The 16,985-nt window shown below is 40.4% G+C and overlaps 1 protein-coding gene and 1 long non-coding RNA gene across 2 annotated transcripts in view; both read right to left on the reverse strand.

Moving 5' to 3' along the window:
• LOC116151748 (uncharacterized) overlaps positions 1–16,116 on the reverse strand; it is a 31,391-nt gene extending 15,275 nt beyond the window's left edge. The window contains exon 1 of the long non-coding RNA XR_010377660.1: positions 15,948–16,116. This is a non-coding gene — a long non-coding RNA (uncharacterized LOC116151748). The remainder of the gene's footprint in view (positions 1–15,947) is intronic.
• On the reverse strand, positions 1,424–9,775 carry LOC105090832 (zinc finger protein 281). The gene is given in 8 exon segments (XM_064478757.1): positions 1,424–1,709; positions 1,711–1,971; positions 1,973–2,293; positions 2,295–2,377; positions 2,379–3,132; positions 3,134–3,566; positions 3,569–3,968; positions 9,584–9,775. Coding segments are annotated over 8 exon segments (2,730 nt in total).
• Positions 16,117–16,985: the final 869 nt, after the last annotated feature.

Here is a 16,985-nt window from a genome sequence, read left to right on the forward strand (position 1 = left end):
AGGAAAAAAGTACAATTGCTAAAAAGTGGTTTAGAGCAGAGCCACTGTCCACCAGTAGCTTCAAATGGCAATTAGTGTTCATAGCAAGGTTTGATGACTTTACACGAACCCGTGCAATACTGACTGACGCACCCTTTCAAAATGTACGTTAAACAGGCTGCAACTTCACAGAAAGATTCCGATGTTACCACCAAGTGAGACGCTCTCACCCCTCTCATTGGCTTTGTCACCAGCTGGAATTACAACCTTCTTACTCACTATCTATATCTCTGAGTAGGGCGGCTTTATTATACATGGATATCTGTAAGGATTCTGTTCTTAAAAAGGGGGAGGGAGGATGCTAACCCTACTGTTTTAGTATTTGGATGCCAGAAGGCATATTGAAATGCACAGCCAGTTACCTATTGGAATGGGACGCCTTCTGAAGTTGAAACTGTCAAGACAGGGAGAAGAAAGAATAAGCAGGCCCAGAACTCTGAGTGAAAGGATATGTTAAGAACAAAAATAACCACGATAAAAACCCCAGAAGTGTGGGTGACATGTAATAACAGAGACAGGGAACAGTGTTTTTAGGCCATGTATAATAAATAACACATATCCAAATTTTCAAAGAATGATGTAATTCCAACTTGGGTTCTAATACTGGAACCAACCAACCACCTTGGCGTCAACACTGTGCCCGTCAACTCCTGACAGGACTTGTCACAGTTGGGGTGAAGAGAGGGTGCTTTTTTTTCCTCCTTCTTTTATTAAAGCTATCATTTCAGACTTTGATCAAAGACTCAGGAATATTTGTTCTTCCAGGCTGGAATGAATGTGGTTTGGAAGCTCAGAGTACATTCAAAAGCTGCAAAAAAATATAGGTAGCCAACAATTCAGAATTTTGGATCGGCCCAGATGGAGACAGTAATTTCAAATGTTTTCGATCCCTGACTTAAATAATGAAATGTATATCATACTCCCCGTAAATTGGATATTCCATTACAGCGATAACGTACAGAATTCCCATGCATTATGACACTTGCCTGAGAGTAAAGCAATTAGAATACCCTTAATCCTAATAACAAAGTTTTGTTTGTTTGCTTTGGTTTTGTTTTTTTGTACTTTTTTTGGGGGTTTTTTTTTTTTTTTTTTTTTGCATTTAAAACTTTTGGGCTATTCCCTGACAGCGTATACATGTAAATTTGATTGCTAAACATTGTCATTTTCAATGTCAAACTATTTTAATCTATTGATTTTGACTAAAAATCATAATACAAACAGAGCTAAAATCACGCCAACAAAATAAACTAAAGATGAAAAGTTGCACTGAAAGGGCATTACATTATTCTTAATAGGCTCACGTAGAAACATTCCAATGGCAGCGTTCTCAAAATAAAATGAAATAACATTAGAAGCCCCCCAGCCTGGTGACTCCTGGGCCTTACCTGTAACTCTGGCTAGGGGGTGTCTTTACCCTCCAACTACATGCCTCACTAGCATCGGACATCATATTTGCATACCCTGAGAAATCTGACACTGAAGTCCTTGCTCTGTGGTCCACTTCTCCATTAGACTTAGTGAATGGGGTCATTGGCGCCCTGACGCCCGACTTGAACTGAGAACCAAATGCCTGTGCCAAGTTCTTAATCTGGTACGATGTTCTAGTCTCTACATCTTTCTGAGGAGCTACCTGGCTGGCTAACTCCTGAGATGGGATCTGAAAGCTTTTTCTGCTGTTCCTTCTGGCTAGTCAGTTTCTGAGATGAGGACTGGACGGCTGAAGAAGTCTCTAAATTCTTCTGAGAATCTATCAGATCATCCAGCTCCTGAGAAGGGGTCACCTGCGGATGTGTGGCATCCAAAGCAGATAAATAAAGACCTGGCTGCGATCGAAACAACATCCCAAAAGGAGGCTTTGGCAACGAAGATGGCAACACTGAGGTAACAGACTGGCCGAAACCACACTCCGAAGGAGATGTTGTGTTTATCTTTTTCTGGAAATAAAGTGTGCTTGTGGAGAGGTGACGACAGGCTGACAAACTGGAAACCGTGTCCAAGAGCAAAACCTGCATTCGTGAATTTTTCAAAAGCCTGCTGGAGGTGTTTGGAGTATTCTTGCACCATGCTGGCCTTATCACTGATCTGGGTGCCTGGGCTCAAGTCTTCTTCTTGCACCAACTCTGAATGTCCTCCCGAGGTGTGGAAATCCGTTATGCTGAAGGGATCCCCCTTCTGGCTCTCGGACTTGGAGTACTGATCCAAAATACTCTGTAAAACCTCATCAGGAATTCCAGACTTGTCGTGACAAGACAATTTCCGCATGCAGGCCCGCGGAGTCAGTAAGGGGCAAGGGGGCCTCGCTGTCTAAAACTCCGACGCCCGCAGACTGAATGACAAGACTGCTGGGAGACCGTGTGTCCCACGCTCACGGAAAAGGCACTGTTGCTGCTGGCAGTTGGTAAGGATCTTCTTTTCTTCGAGAGCTGCATGGCATCGGCCTAATTACTGCTCATTTGACCGTGTTTGCCACTAGCGCTCTGGAGAAGACTAACGGTCTCCACGCTGTTGTCTGACTCTAGGCCAAGCGAGCCACCTGGTTTCCCAGACAAGGACTTCTGTCCCACCATGTCTGGTACTGGTGACACGAAGTTCAGGTAGTTCTTCTCCGTTCTCTTTCTACTTCCTTTCTTAAAGATCAATTTGGGCACCCTTTTCTGTAGCTCATCTATACGAGGGCCGATCATGCCTCCACTGGAAGACGCGGCTGGCATCTCTACCAAGTAACTTTGCAGGGTCATACTGCTCGAAGCCTGCCAGTCGCTCGTTTTACCAGTCTTGTGTTCCTTGTTTTCAACTGCGATGCTTTTTGACTTCGCCTTTCTCCTCGAAGAGCTGGGATTTCCCTGCGACAACACAGCCAGATTCCCCACGCTGTTGTGGCCGGATGCCCCGGGTTCTGCACCGCGGGCCCTTCCTCTATGGCTTCTCTATGGTGCGCCTGTCTTCAAGACGCGATCGGTCCTTGAGAGATACTGCTGGCAAGTGTCACACGTGTGTGGCTTTTCTCCACAGTGCGTCCTCTTGGGTCTCTCCATGTGGTACTTCTGGATGAACTTCATGCTGCACTCGGCGCACCCGAACGTCTTCTCTGGACTGGATCTTCTCGTGTCTCTGCAGCAGGTACTTGTGGATGAAGCCCGTGCTGCACTGGCTGCGCTGGAAGGGCCGCTCCCCGGTGTGGATGAGGACGTGCCTCCGCAGGTGGTAGCAGCTCCGGAAAGCGGCGCTACAGTGATGGCAGATGTGCGGTTTCTGACGGGGGGAGAGCAGGGCGCCTTCCCCGTCTCCCACCAGCGGCGGTTTGGAAGATGCGCTCAGCTTCCTCTTGGCTTTGATTCCCTGAGATTCTTCTGGCTTTGGCCTCTTCACATTCTTGACGCTCGCGTCTGGCTTTGGCTCCTCGGGGCCACGGGGGTCCTCGGTCCGGCCGCCGCCCAGCAGCACGTTGCGGGAGTGCGGGTCCGGCGGGTACAGGACGCTCAGGTCCTGGATGACGCCGTGGCCTCCCCGGTCCCCGCCGCCCGCTCGTCCGCCCCGGCGAACAGGCCCCCGGAGCCCTGGTGCAGGGGGGCGCCCGGCGGCTCCTCGGGCTCGGCCGGCTTGTCCTGCTTGATGCTGACCGGCGACTGCAGGAAGCCCCCGGGGGTCCTCTGCGCCGGGAAGGCCGCGCGGGGCGCCGCCGGCTCCTTCTTGAAAGTCCCGTCTGAGGTGGGCGCCAGGATGGGGGGAGTCTCGGCGGCCGTGCCCGCGGGCGGGGCGAAGCTGGCCACCGGGGCCAGCCGGTGGTTGAACTTGAGCATCCCCGGCGGGAAGCTGGGCTCCATCTCCGCCCGCTGCCGCCGCCGCCCAGGAACGCGCTGCCGACTTTCATGTCCCCGGAGCAGGCCTGGGGGGTCCCGCCGCCACCGCCTCCGGTTCGTAAAAACCTATAGTTTAAAACTTACACGATTTTTGGTTCTACATACGTTTCTAAATTGTACTTGCATAATTTTAAATGTGGGGAAATCTTTACAATAGTGAATATCATGTTTTTATTTTCTTTTTATTTATATTTTCCAGGTTTTTGTATGTTTCAGTGTTATAAAGAAACAAAATTTTTAAAACCCTTTGCTCTTTTTGCTCTGATTTTTATTTTTTAGTTCACTATTTTAGATTTTTAAAATTAACTTCTGACTTCTATTTTTTATTTCATATTTTTCGTAAATTGAATCATTAACCCACTCATTTTCAGATTTTTATTTTAAAATAGTAAGTCAGTAAAACATAAAGCATACTGGTTGTAAATAGTGAATTATTTACACATTTGTTTTCTTAATATAGTTTAGTTGTGACCCATGCATGTTATTTTTACTATTCTTTTTTATTACTATCTAGATAGTTAAATTCAATAGTTAATTTCCTCTTTGATCCGTAGTTAGGAAATAGTTCTTTATTTATGGACGATTAAGTGTCTTTAATATAGTTTCTAACTCTGAACTTTTAGGATTGTGATCAGGAATTATGGTCTAGAAAAGCTTCATTGTATTTTGTGTTCAAGGGGAATTCACGTTTTCTAATGTCCTATGACCATGAGGAGACACAATGAGTAACGTTCAGCATGAGAAAAGTCACAGCCCGGACAATGATCTGCCCTCCCCTCTCTGCCTCACGGATCACACCCTGCACAGCTCCAGCTCAGCAGGCTGCGTCCCTCTTGGCTTCCTTGCCCCTCCTCTCACACAGGAGGCATGATTCTACCTCAGGTCCTTTGCACTTGCTCTTCCCTCTGTGGATCCTACTTTTCCAAATAGCCATATGATCTACAGACTCAACTTTTTTTTTTAACGGACTCAAACTTCTAGTTTTTAATTTAAGTACTCTCTAATTCAAGTAGCTCATCTGCTTCGTTCCTCCACTCTCAATTCCTCTGTTGGTCAAAGAACAAAATAAAATCTTATGAAAAACAGTTTTGTTCAATGTTTTATTGATCTTTTGCTGTCAACCACTTTTATGCATCTATTATTTTCTAGAGGTTTCCGGATGGAATATATATAGAGTTCAATGTGGAAAAAAACAGAAAAAAGAAATGAAATTTTAAAATAAAAAATGTTATTTTTTAAAAGTTTTTGTTTTTTTAAGTGATGAGAAAGTATGCTTAATGGGGAATGCCTCTTTATTTGTTTAATCTCATAGTCACATTTTTAGCACCCATTCATAGTTCTTCTTATTCTTTTAATGCACCTGATCCAACACGAGAGAAGGATGTATATCCACAAAGTGGTATCAATTCTAGGAAAAAAATAAACATAGAGACAGAATTACATCTGCCTTTTGAGTACCACATAAAAGAGAAAGAAAAGTTGTGCACAAAGGAAGTAGAGTGAATCTGCCAGAATATTTGGCAGAATCAACTGAATAGACCATTTAAAACAATTGATTTTTGATATCCTTAAATTACATTATTGCTACCTGTATCCTTGCAGAAAATAAAAGGAAAGGTAGAGAGCAGTCTAAAGATGTGATTCTTATCCCTGCTTCCCCAAACTTGTTTGCATTATAGGGGAAAAAAATCTCATTCATGTTAAAGATGAGAGCAAAATAAATTTTAAATCTTTTGAATTCAGTAGGGATTTGACTAGAGATCTTATTTGGAGCTTTGAACAATTCTCTTATTCTGACACTTTCTCTATTAAACATGCAATTTTCTTTCAAAAATAAGAAAGAATGATGTTGATAACAAAATGAACTATTTGATGTGTTATTATCATTTACTGCAAAAGTTAAAATAAATCTTGGAAAATTTATCAATTACCAAACTGTAAATATTCATACATGAGCAGAGTTAAATTTTGTATTCTTGCATAGTGTTGTGCAGAAGTTTAGTTAAATTTATAATCTAGTAAGTAGTTCTTTTAAGTTTTAAGAAGATATCTTTTATTTATACACATAGATATCATACAAATTTAAAAAGAACATTTGGAGAGGGTAGCATCCTGGCAATTAATTGAAAGAAGTGTGTCTAGAAGGAAGGTATAATAATTCTTGAAGAGCTTCTGCTCATCTTGTTTTGAGTTCTGAGAACTCAACATTTAGGAAGCGTAGTCATTAGTGGTAATCTTCACAAGGGTCATTTTGTGGACGTGGTGGTGTGTTCAAGGTAGAATCAGAGGTAAAGAGGTGGAGGCTATAAACGTAGACAAGTATTTGATGGTTATGATCTAAAAAGGAGCTGAGGACCATTCCAATAGCTGGGGTTTGTTAAAAGGTGAAAAAAGGTGTTTTATTAAAGAAGGAATATTTTGTATTTTTTTTTTGTTTGTTTATATGAGTACGATCAAGTAGAGAAGGCCAACAAAAGAGAGAAGAAATAATTATAGAACAGTATCTCAGGCACAGGGAAGGAGAAGAGATTACAAACCCAACTGAAGGCTTGATTCTGAAAGGAAAAGGAACAATTTATTTATTCTAATATGAGGGAAGACAGAGACTATGAAAAGAGATACAAGCAGTTGTTATTTCTGGTAGTGTGACGATGACAGCCTTCTCTGCTTTTGTTTTTTATTGCAATAAGAAGCAAGATCATAGCTGAAATAAAAATGAGAGAGAGGACACTGGAATTTGAGAAAAGATGAAAACATGTGAAGTTATCTGATATTATTTGATGATGAGCTGTCTCGAGAAATGGAACATGGCCACTTGAGGTTTCTGAGGACCACGAGAAGGATGTGGTTAAAATCTAAAATGAGATGAGTCACCATGTTTGGGTGTTTGTTTTTTCCCAGTCGTATTGACCTGCTCACCCTTCATGTGTAGACATGAAGTTGGCATCCATTTCAAGTTTAACCAGCATGAGGTATTGACCTTGCGTCTGTAACGGAAGAACAAAGAAGCCAGAGAGAGGAAAGTATGCATGAAAGTGACCCTAGCCTTGGGACGTGAAAACAATTGTGTGAGAGAGAAGAGAGGGCATGAAGGGCGGGGAGGGGGAGAGGAAATGTGACTAAGGTCAGCACACCCAAGGTCCTGAGCAGATCAAAGAGTTGTTGTTACGCAGTTACAAACAAAAGGCAAACTGGAAAACAGAAGTAGTTTTCTACAAGCAGGGCTACTAAAAATCACCAATGTACAGGTAGTGCTGTTATTAATAATGGTAAGTATTAGAGTGATACCAAAATCTTGAAATGGTCCATATATCATGATACGAGGATGTTTCCATTTACACTTAATTATAAAATTATTTAATTGAGAATTTTGGAGATACACCAAATTATGTAGGTAAAAGTAATGACTAATTACATATCTGTCACTAGCAAAACAAGTATGTAGTTTCTAGTATTCCATCCAAAATATTAAGGGAAAAATTGCTATAAAGAGATTATTCAAAGAAAATAGAAAATTATATAAATCCATCATCATTGGCTTTAAGACAGAGAATTTTTAAAAACTTAAATTAGTGTTTATGAATTATGAATAAACAATGTCCTTTTTGAAAGCTAAAACTAATTTTCTTGTCAAAGTCAATAATCAATATATCAAATGTCAAGAATCATACAAAGAAGGATGCTTACATTTTTTTAGAATCACAGCAATCAGATAGACATTCTAAAATGACAGTGTTTCAAGTAAAATAAACTTGATACAGTGCTCTACTACAGACTCTTTGAAACTTTACTACACTTGTTTTGAATTTTTATTTTAATTTATATTACACGCTAAACACAGCCTGAGTATGAGAAAGTTTAAAATAACTTTTTAAAACCTAAAAGTAGAAAGAATAAAATTACCATTAATGGATTTTCTAATCATGTAGGTTGAATAATTTAAGATATAATAATGGCCAAACCTGTACATCCCGCATAAAACGAAGAGTCTTTCTTCACCTTTAGGGAATCCTTCTTTTATTTATTTCTAATTGCTTTTTTCATAATCTTTTCCTAGAAATTCTATCAGAGGGATTTCAGAACCTCTGGGTGATTTCTTCATTTATTTTAACTTGTCTTTTACAATTTCCATATCTCCATCAACTTGACATTTCCTAATGGAAATTTCCACGCCCTGATGTAGAGTCACTCTAATTATTATAATCAAATGCTCCAGTTATTGTGGCTGTATAACAGATTGCCTCACAAGTCAGCGCCATAAAGCAATGATTTATTATGCCCATGGATTTTGTGGGTCAGGATTTTGAACAGGTCATGACAGAGATAGTTTGTCTCTGCTCCGTAATACGTGGGACCTCAAACTAGAAGATTCAAAGGCTGAGGGAAGGAATTATCTGAAGCTTTCCCTGTTCACATGTTTGGAGGATGAAGCTCTCTGGAGGCTAATGCTAGTTGGGGCTGTTGAACAAGATCTCCTAAACTTGGCAATGCCGTATTGCCTGGGCTTCTTCACTACAGGATGGTTGGACCACAGGGTAAATATCCCAAGAGAGAGCATCAGGTGAAAGCATATTATCTTTTATCCTCTATGCTCAGAAGTCACACAATATCCCCTCCAACATTCCATGTATAGATGCAGAAACGAAACCCCACTGAGTCCAAGGAAAGGTGGGGAGGAATCTACCCCTTGATGAGACCAGTAACATTCTGGAGATAATCCAGAAATATTGCTAAGGACAATTTTGCAAAATGCAATTTGCCACAAGTAATCTATTTTTATGATCTTATTGTCAAAGAGGAGAATTAAGGTAGGCGGAGAGGATAAGAGGTAATTAATTTGGGAGACAATAAGAACAATTTTATGCCAGTCAGAAAGACCCAGAGTTAGAAAAATTCATGGCATGCAAGAATGAAGTTCTCAGTAGGCTCTGATCCAGAACCAACCGTGGAGGCGGCCTTTGAGAGGGCGAGCCCATCCATTCCTCACTGTAATGGTTAGAAACACACAGGCTTCCGCTTTAGTTGTAGATAGGCATTATTTATTTAACAAAAACTAATACTGGTTTATTATATGTAAGACTGTTTTAAGCAGTATACGTCTGTTAACTGAATCCTCATTACAACCCTGCAAAGTGTTATCTCTGTACTATACATGGATAAGGAAACTGAGACACACAAAAGAAAAGCATTTTGCTTAAGGCTGCACAGCTGATGGCTGGGCGGCGGGATTCAAAGCCCATCAGGTGGTCTCCAGAAAGCATGCCGCTAAGCCCTCGGCTAAACTGCTTCTCTTGGCAGTTTTAACTTAAGAAAAGTAAGTGAGTTCCCAACAGACTGTTTCTATTTTCTCAATTAAAAAAAAGAAAAAAAATAAGTTGTCAACCAAGAGCATCTCGAACACACTGCCTTAAAGAGCAGACGCTACCTAAGGTTTTTGGAAGGAAACCTTATAGCAGAAACATGTTAGCGTGCACCCAACCCCACACCTTTGGTCATCCCACAGCCCAGGTGGCGCAGAGCGGCCCCACACCCAGACAGGCCAAGGGCCCAGCAGCGAGGATCACGGGTGGGCTGCAGGTGGGCCCGGCCACAGGGCGCTCTGCCCTGCACTGTGTTACACACTTACAGGTCAGCCTAAGCTGGGCCACAGAACTTCTAATTTCCCTAAGTAACAAACAAACAAAAAATATCTCGGGGTAGCCTAAAGAACACCAGACAGTGTGCACACTCGGCCCCAAGTTCTGCGCAATGAGGGCCGCGGTGAGAGCCGGGTCCTCGTGGGGGGGGGGGGTGACGTCAGCCAAGGCCCTCTGCTGCCCAGCACAGAGCTCTGCATTGAACTCCCAAGAGGGGAAGGAACTAATCTTCCACATGATCCGGATCTGTCTATCAACAAAGATGATATACCATCAGAAAACAGAAGTGAGATCATATTGAGAAGTGATTCTGGGTATGGCAAATGTGAAAACGAATTCACTAGAGAAATCTAGTGGTAATTTATTAGTGCTGAGTGCCAATATAAGGCTGACGGTCACGAGTTTAAAGAGACCACGTAACGTAGTTTTGAGATGTTTTTGGGTAATATAGCTTCTTGAAAGCAGATTGCTGAGCTTAACTAAAGTTAGGACTTTGTCAAGTTGATATGATTAGTGAGCAACTATTAATTAATTAATTAATTAAAGTATTAAGTCAGAAGTATTAATGATGTTCGTAAGGGAGTGCACCCACATGGGATCTAATATTTGTAGGCAAAGAAGAGAACATATCAAGGGAGTGGTGAATAGTGAAAGAAAGAAGTTTAGTATTATTAGTTTACTGTGAATCAATTTTGGCATCTTTTTATTCCCCTAAAACTTCACAAAACTTAATTTTAAATAATTATTCGATTATTTTCCATGAAATCTCTTCAGAATTATATTCAAAGTCTTTCAAGTTATTTGACATTTTTGAACACTATATCCTAGTGAGTTTGCTATAAAGTTAATACATTTATATGGCTAGTGGCCATAATGGTAATAATGTTCCTAAAATCGAACTCCTCAGATTTTTTTTTTAGTTTTAAGACCATGATACTTTTTAAGGAAAGTAGCATGGTGAATGTATAGGAGAAGCACGGAAATGTCTGAATACTTGCAGATAGCACTCAGGTATCATTCTAATGTTTTGCCTTATTTACATTTGATCTTATTTCTAGTTGTCTCTTTAACCTCAGTGGGAATGATCATAATGCATATTGCTGACTGACATCTAGGCTCTTCAACTGCTGGATACCTCATGGGATAAAGAGATCAGTAGAAGGAAAACAAGGCATAACCTCTCTCTACAATTCCTCAATGGCCTAACGCTGGAAAAGGAAATTTGTCAGAGGCTGAGTATTTCTGGATCCCTTTTGCGCACAAACAGTGCACACAAGGTGATGGGTATTTTTGGATTGGTCCCACATAAACACATTAGAACAGCAGGAGACCCCCAGTGGTCTGGGCATAGGAGGGTTTCCTGCTCTTTCTCCAAGAGGAGAGGGTATTTTTCTTTCCTTTTCTTTTCCTTTTTTTTTCTTTTCTTTCTTCAAGATGCAATTGGTCTTTACCTATGCTCTTGGGAAAAAACATCTGCTGCCTTCCCCTTTACTAATACTTTAGCATTTTGTTCTTTAGTGGAGGAGGTACCAGATAGAGTAACAGTGGTCCTGCCACTCATTCAGCCTTGCATCACCAAGGAAAGCATTGTCTCACATGCCGCCTTGTCCCGGTCTTTGTGAAGATCTAGCATGTTCTACAGAAATGAGCCTGAGTGTGGGCAAACTCCCGCTCTGCCCTCAACATTTTGGGATTCTGTATCCTCATGCTATTTCACACGCGGCCTTTAGTAATTCATTCAAAACCATGGCTGAATTCTTTCCATCTACTTGTCTGGAGACCTCGTCTTTTTCTTATTGCCACAGACTGGCTAATGCTCACATCCCGTACCTCCTTTGAAACTGTTTTCTTTCCTTCAGTTCTAATCTAATTGGTTGTTCTATGACTTTTGCTCCCTGTAATCATGATGTAGCATATTATGTGACTTGTTCTTATTGTTAAAATTCATGTGACACTTTTTTTCCAGCTTTTCTATCCAAGATAGAAGTCGACAGCCTTGCACCATTTGATCTGAATCCATTAAAAGATACAACTGGTGGCCAGAGAGGAGTTTTAATGAACAAAATTCCAAAGCTTTTAACTTGTCTTCATTGAATCAAAAATTGCTTACTAGTAGCCTATAATGAAAAAGAATATAAAAATGAATATGTGTATGTTCATGTATGACTGAATTGCTATGCAGTACACCAGAAATTGATACATCATAAACTGACTATACTTCAATAAGAAGAAAGAAAATTGATATGAATATACTAAAAAAAAATTCCTTTATCAATGTTTCAAGGAAAACTCCATAATATGCCCTTGGGTAGCTTTTGACAAAGAGCTTTGCCATGTGGTTTATATATTTTGTAAGTAATAGCTCATTTTAAGATATAAAATTTTTCTTAAATGAGGAGTAGGAATGATCGGAAAAAAATTACGTGACAGGAGCTGAAGTTTTCACAAAAAGTCTTATGTTCCACTTTTGGATATTTTAACTCATTTAATCTTCAAAAAAATTTATGACATAAAATCAAGAAACGTGAATTTTAAGTAACTACTCAGGGACATCAAACTAGTCATTGCCCAGGCCAATATTCAAACCAGGAAGTCTGGATCTAGAAGTTATGTTCTTAATCTATTCAAGCTACTACCCAAGGTAGGTTATTAAACAAAATAAGTAAGTATTCTTAACGATTGTTTGCTTAATCAGAACCTATAATATAAGCTCTAAACACATCATCCAAAGAAACCAACCAGAGGTCATTTAACGATAATGCTAATAGGCAAATATTTTAATATTGGGAGCTTAGAATTATACTGTAAATTGAATTTTTAAATCATTTAAGTACAAATTGTTTTATTGGCTGTAGAAACATTTTCTCTTCTATTAATCGACTATTGGGTAATATATGAATTTATATTCCTTAAGTAAAATATAATCTGGTTTTATGTAAGCCTGTAGAAACAGAATGTTTTATAAAATATGACAAAAGGTAAAACTGAATCAGATGGGTACATTTTGACATAGCGTACCAGAACTAGAAATGTCTTCCTGTGCACTGCTGATACAGGGAGTTGATAATCTCTACAATGACTCAAAGACAAAAAAAGTATGTATTTCCTGAAAATATATACTTGTTAGGCACATATTATTTAGCAGGAAAAATGATAGCGGGGTTTTTGTTTGTTTGTTTGTTTTGATACTTATTCTCTCATTTAAATTCTCAGATCTCCTCTAAGAAATCAGTACCAAGTTCTTTGTCGTATAGATGAAGAAACTGGTTTCCTTGGAGGTTAAAATCATTTGGTAAAAATTACACTGAGATTATCCCCTCTAAATTTAAATCTAGTTGCTTAACTCATTTAATAAACATACTTCAGACTTGAGAAAAGCACATGATTACTATATAACTCTTCCTTATGATTACCTCTTGGGTGGAAAGAGAATAGTTACGAGGGATCACGAGAGGATCTTCATGGATGCTGGAAATGCAACTGCTACTTATTTTTTATCTGAGTGATACACTGCTGATTGCTTTTTAATTTATTGCTCAGCAGTTTCTATTTTGCAGTACTCTGTGTATGTGTGTCTGTCCTGGATAGTCTCTGGGCAGTTCACCATCACTTTATTCTCTTCTAAATTTTGTCAGTGAGAAGTGGCATCACAAAACGTGTCTCTCAGGAGGGAAGAAGGGGTTCCTGAGGCAGTTACAGATATGAATTGCAGAGCTGGCTACCTAGAAAACTGCTCACTTTTGTGGCCCAAACAAGGAAGTTTGTGAGGACTGCCTACATATTCTTATAAATTGCAGCAACTTTCTACAGATTTGTCAAGAACATATGTCTTCATTCTGCTGGCTACTCTGACTTTTGGTATTCTTAGAATATATGGAGAGGCTTCTGAATTCTAAAAGAAACCTTGATTCTATATCTGTATTTGTATCTAGAACTACATCTGTATCCATATTTATCTACATATCTCATGGTTACATATGAGTTATATTTCACATTAAAACAAGTTGAAATGTTTGGAGGATGCTGTTAATACTGTGTTGTATATTTGAAATTTGCTAGGAGAGCATATCTTAAAATTTCTCATCACAAGAAAAAAATCTGTAACTATGTGAGGTGATGGATGGTACAAAACGAACTGTGGTAATCATCCAGCAATATATACATATATCAAATCATTCTGCTATGCACCTTAAATTTATACAGTGTTATATACCAATTATATCTGGATAAAACTAGAAAAAAGTGAGAAAATACTACCATGATTTTTCTAACACCCAACCACCTTAATTCATTTTGATCACCTTGTTCCACATGGTGGGCACTTGTAAAATATTGTCACTTCCCAAAATACAAAGTACTCTGAAACTCATTAATTTAAAACACAAAGGTATATAATCTGGTCTTAGAAAACCACCATGAGAAAGGACATCTACTCTGTTATTTCTGCTGCGAGACTATATAGCTCAGAGAGATGCATTTTGGAAGTCTTTTTTATATTAACAGTGGCAAGGGCTATTACTGCAGGCAGGGGCTGTTACTGTAGGACAACTGAAACAGCAGGAATCAAATCTTCACTCAGTGCTTGATATGCAAGCCAGGTACACGGTGCAAGGTTATGTAGGTGTTCTTTCTGGCTTCTGAAAACTATTTCAAAGGTTGTTCTCTCTTGCTGGTATGTTACAGCTTGAGAATCTGCTGTCTTAGTACTTTTGACACCAAACAAAGCCAACATTACAAGGAATGGAACACAACTTTCATCAATAGTTAGGATGAGTTTAAATTCTAATCTACTAGGCATTTGCTATACACACACACACACACACACACACACACACATAATAGGTTAGAATTGAAAATAGAATAATTGGTTCCTTTTTCACTCATTTTAGACTTTCAAACAGTAACTAATAAAGACACAGTTGTAAGATCATTAAACAAGATTACAAACCAAAGAGCCTGAGAGTTAAGGCTATTTAATAAATAAAAATACAGAATAGGAGCTGAAATAAAAATTCAACTCAAAAGATATGTAATCTCATATACTTTCATTTTATAAAATGAATTAATCAAGTTGATGTCCTTTTTTAATACCGTGGGACTAAATTTCCTGCTTTATTACAGCCCTGGGAATGAGAATCTTAAAGCTTTCATTAACTTCTAGAAGAAAATACATTTAATCAAAAATTTGTATGTTTCTATGTGATACATATGGTGACATTCTAAAAATTTTACTGATCAAATACCAAAGTTGTATATGAATATATTTATCATACATGCATAAAATCTCAAAATACTTTATTCATTTCATGTTAGAAAGATGGGAGGATACAAAGGAAAAAATCATTTGAATTCTGAATATCAAAAGTAGTTACAAGTAATCATTTTTAAGTTTCTATTTTAGTAACACAAACATTTGCTTTAGAGCCTTTCCGGTTATACTTAAAAATCCTAACCCCATTTAATTTTTATTATAAAGCCCCTTGAATTATAACCAAAACTAGCAACCCATTTCAATTCATGCTCCCTTCCCAAACTTCTCAGATGAGGAAACAAAAATAATTAACAGAACCCACTAGCATTTACTTCTGGGATAACTTGAGTTTTTCTTTCTTTTCAAATATATTTTTCACGAGTTTTACAAAGCCTTGCGAAGTGGCTGTCATTTGAACTGTTTCTTTATCCTTCGGTATCAGTGCCGGAGAAAGAGCTTCAAAAATAATAGAAAATAAAAGATTCCCCAAAGAGTTGATATTTTTAAATACTCTGTCAGTTCTATCAAGGCTACAAATTATAGTTCCAATAACCAATCACTGTCTTCTACTCTCATAAATGTCCTCAAATACTGAGATACTGAATATAAATTTAAAATTTCCAGTTGTATTTTAAATTTTTTTCGTAGTTAGTTTTTATGGACTGTGCCATCCTTTTGCTGTCTTGTGTGGCAGCTAGCAACATTTTCGGGTTTTGTAATTATTTGTTGAAATTATATATACATATATTTAATGAAAAGAGACGTGTTCCATCATCAATAGCGCTTATAAAGAATGTGCTACGTTTCAGTGAGGAAATAATGGTAAATATATTGTAACGTTGTGCTATGTCTTCACCCTCAATTTGATAAATTTATCTCAGGGAATGAGCACCTGAGAGCGCCTGAGGGTCCCGCTGTGTTGGGGCGTGTCTCACCGGGGACGCCCCTCTTTCCAGCCTCCTACCTACTTTCCAGTCACCACCTCGAGGACAGCCTTCTGGGCCCTTCTCTGTCTCCGGCACCAGACAGCCCGCTCTTTCGTGCCAAGCGGCCCTGAGCTCCCGGCCTCGGCGGGACGACCCCGCGCGCGGAGGCCGCCCGCGCGCGGAGGCCGCCCACCCGGCGGGTCACGGGCGCCCGTGGGTCCCCCGCACTCACCTCGCCCAGCTCTGTCTCCACCGCGACCCCACCCCGGGGAGCTGGCTGAGTCTCAGGGTGAAAACGCCAGCGCAGCGAGGCGGCCTGCCTTGTTCCAGAAAGTACGGTACGGAAGCAGCCCCAAGACAAGCGGACGACAACCCTGGAAGCCGCGAAAGCCCCCTCGGCCCTTCCGGAGCCACCCGGCCCCGCCCCCTCCTCGCCGCCCTGCGGGAGCCTCCCGGCCCCACACTTTCCCTGGGCGGGTGCCTAGCCGCGTCCCCTCCCGCGGCTTCCCGGGGCAGGTGCCTGGCCCCGCCCCTTCCCACGGCTTCCCGGAGCGGCCGCCTAGGCGAGCCGGTGGAGGGCATCCTCAAGGTGGGCAACCATCTGAGTAATTTCTCAGTCAGCTGACCCCAGGGTGGGCAGGGCGAGTATCTCTTCCAAAGGCTCATCCTGGAGCTGCACTGGAGCCTCGGGAGCTCCGGGGCCTTTGAGGGGCGCCTCTGCGTTCCCCTGGTGTCAGGGCTTCTTGCTTGAGCCTTTCTGCCTGCAGCCACCAGGCAGCTTGAACCATCCTGGAGCCCCGCCCAAGCCACGGCCCAAGTGGAAACAATAAAGCTTCTGCAGCAAAGTTAAATAAAGCAAAATAAACAAATAAAAAGGCTTTAGAAAGGGTCCGTTTGTCTTTCAAAAAAACCTTTTTATTCTCCCCTAGATTTCCCACATCCCCCTATTCCCTTCCCCTATTAAGGTGGTATATAAGCTCTCAAATCTCGCCCCTTTTGGGGGAGTACTTTTCTTTTTTTCCTGTGAAACTCCTTGTGTATGTGTATGTGTATGTATGAGTATTTAAAACAGTAAATTTGTGAATCTAGTCTCCTGTTAATTTGCTTTGTTGCTTATTTCATAGAGTCAGCTTTTGAACTGAAGTGTAGCAGAGAGTGTGCCACCCCCAGATGTATGATTTGGGCATAAGAATTCTTTTGAGCTGAGGATACAAGAAAAGCTCCCACTTTCCCCTATTTGCTTGAAAGCAGGACATACATTTTCACAGCC

The sequence above is a fragment of the Camelus dromedarius genome, chromosome 24 (genome assembly GCF_036321535.1).
Source record: "Camelus dromedarius isolate mCamDro1 chromosome 24, mCamDro1.pat, whole genome shotgun sequence".
In the NCBI taxonomy this organism is placed as follows: domain Eukaryota; kingdom Metazoa; phylum Chordata; class Mammalia; order Artiodactyla; family Camelidae; genus Camelus; species Camelus dromedarius.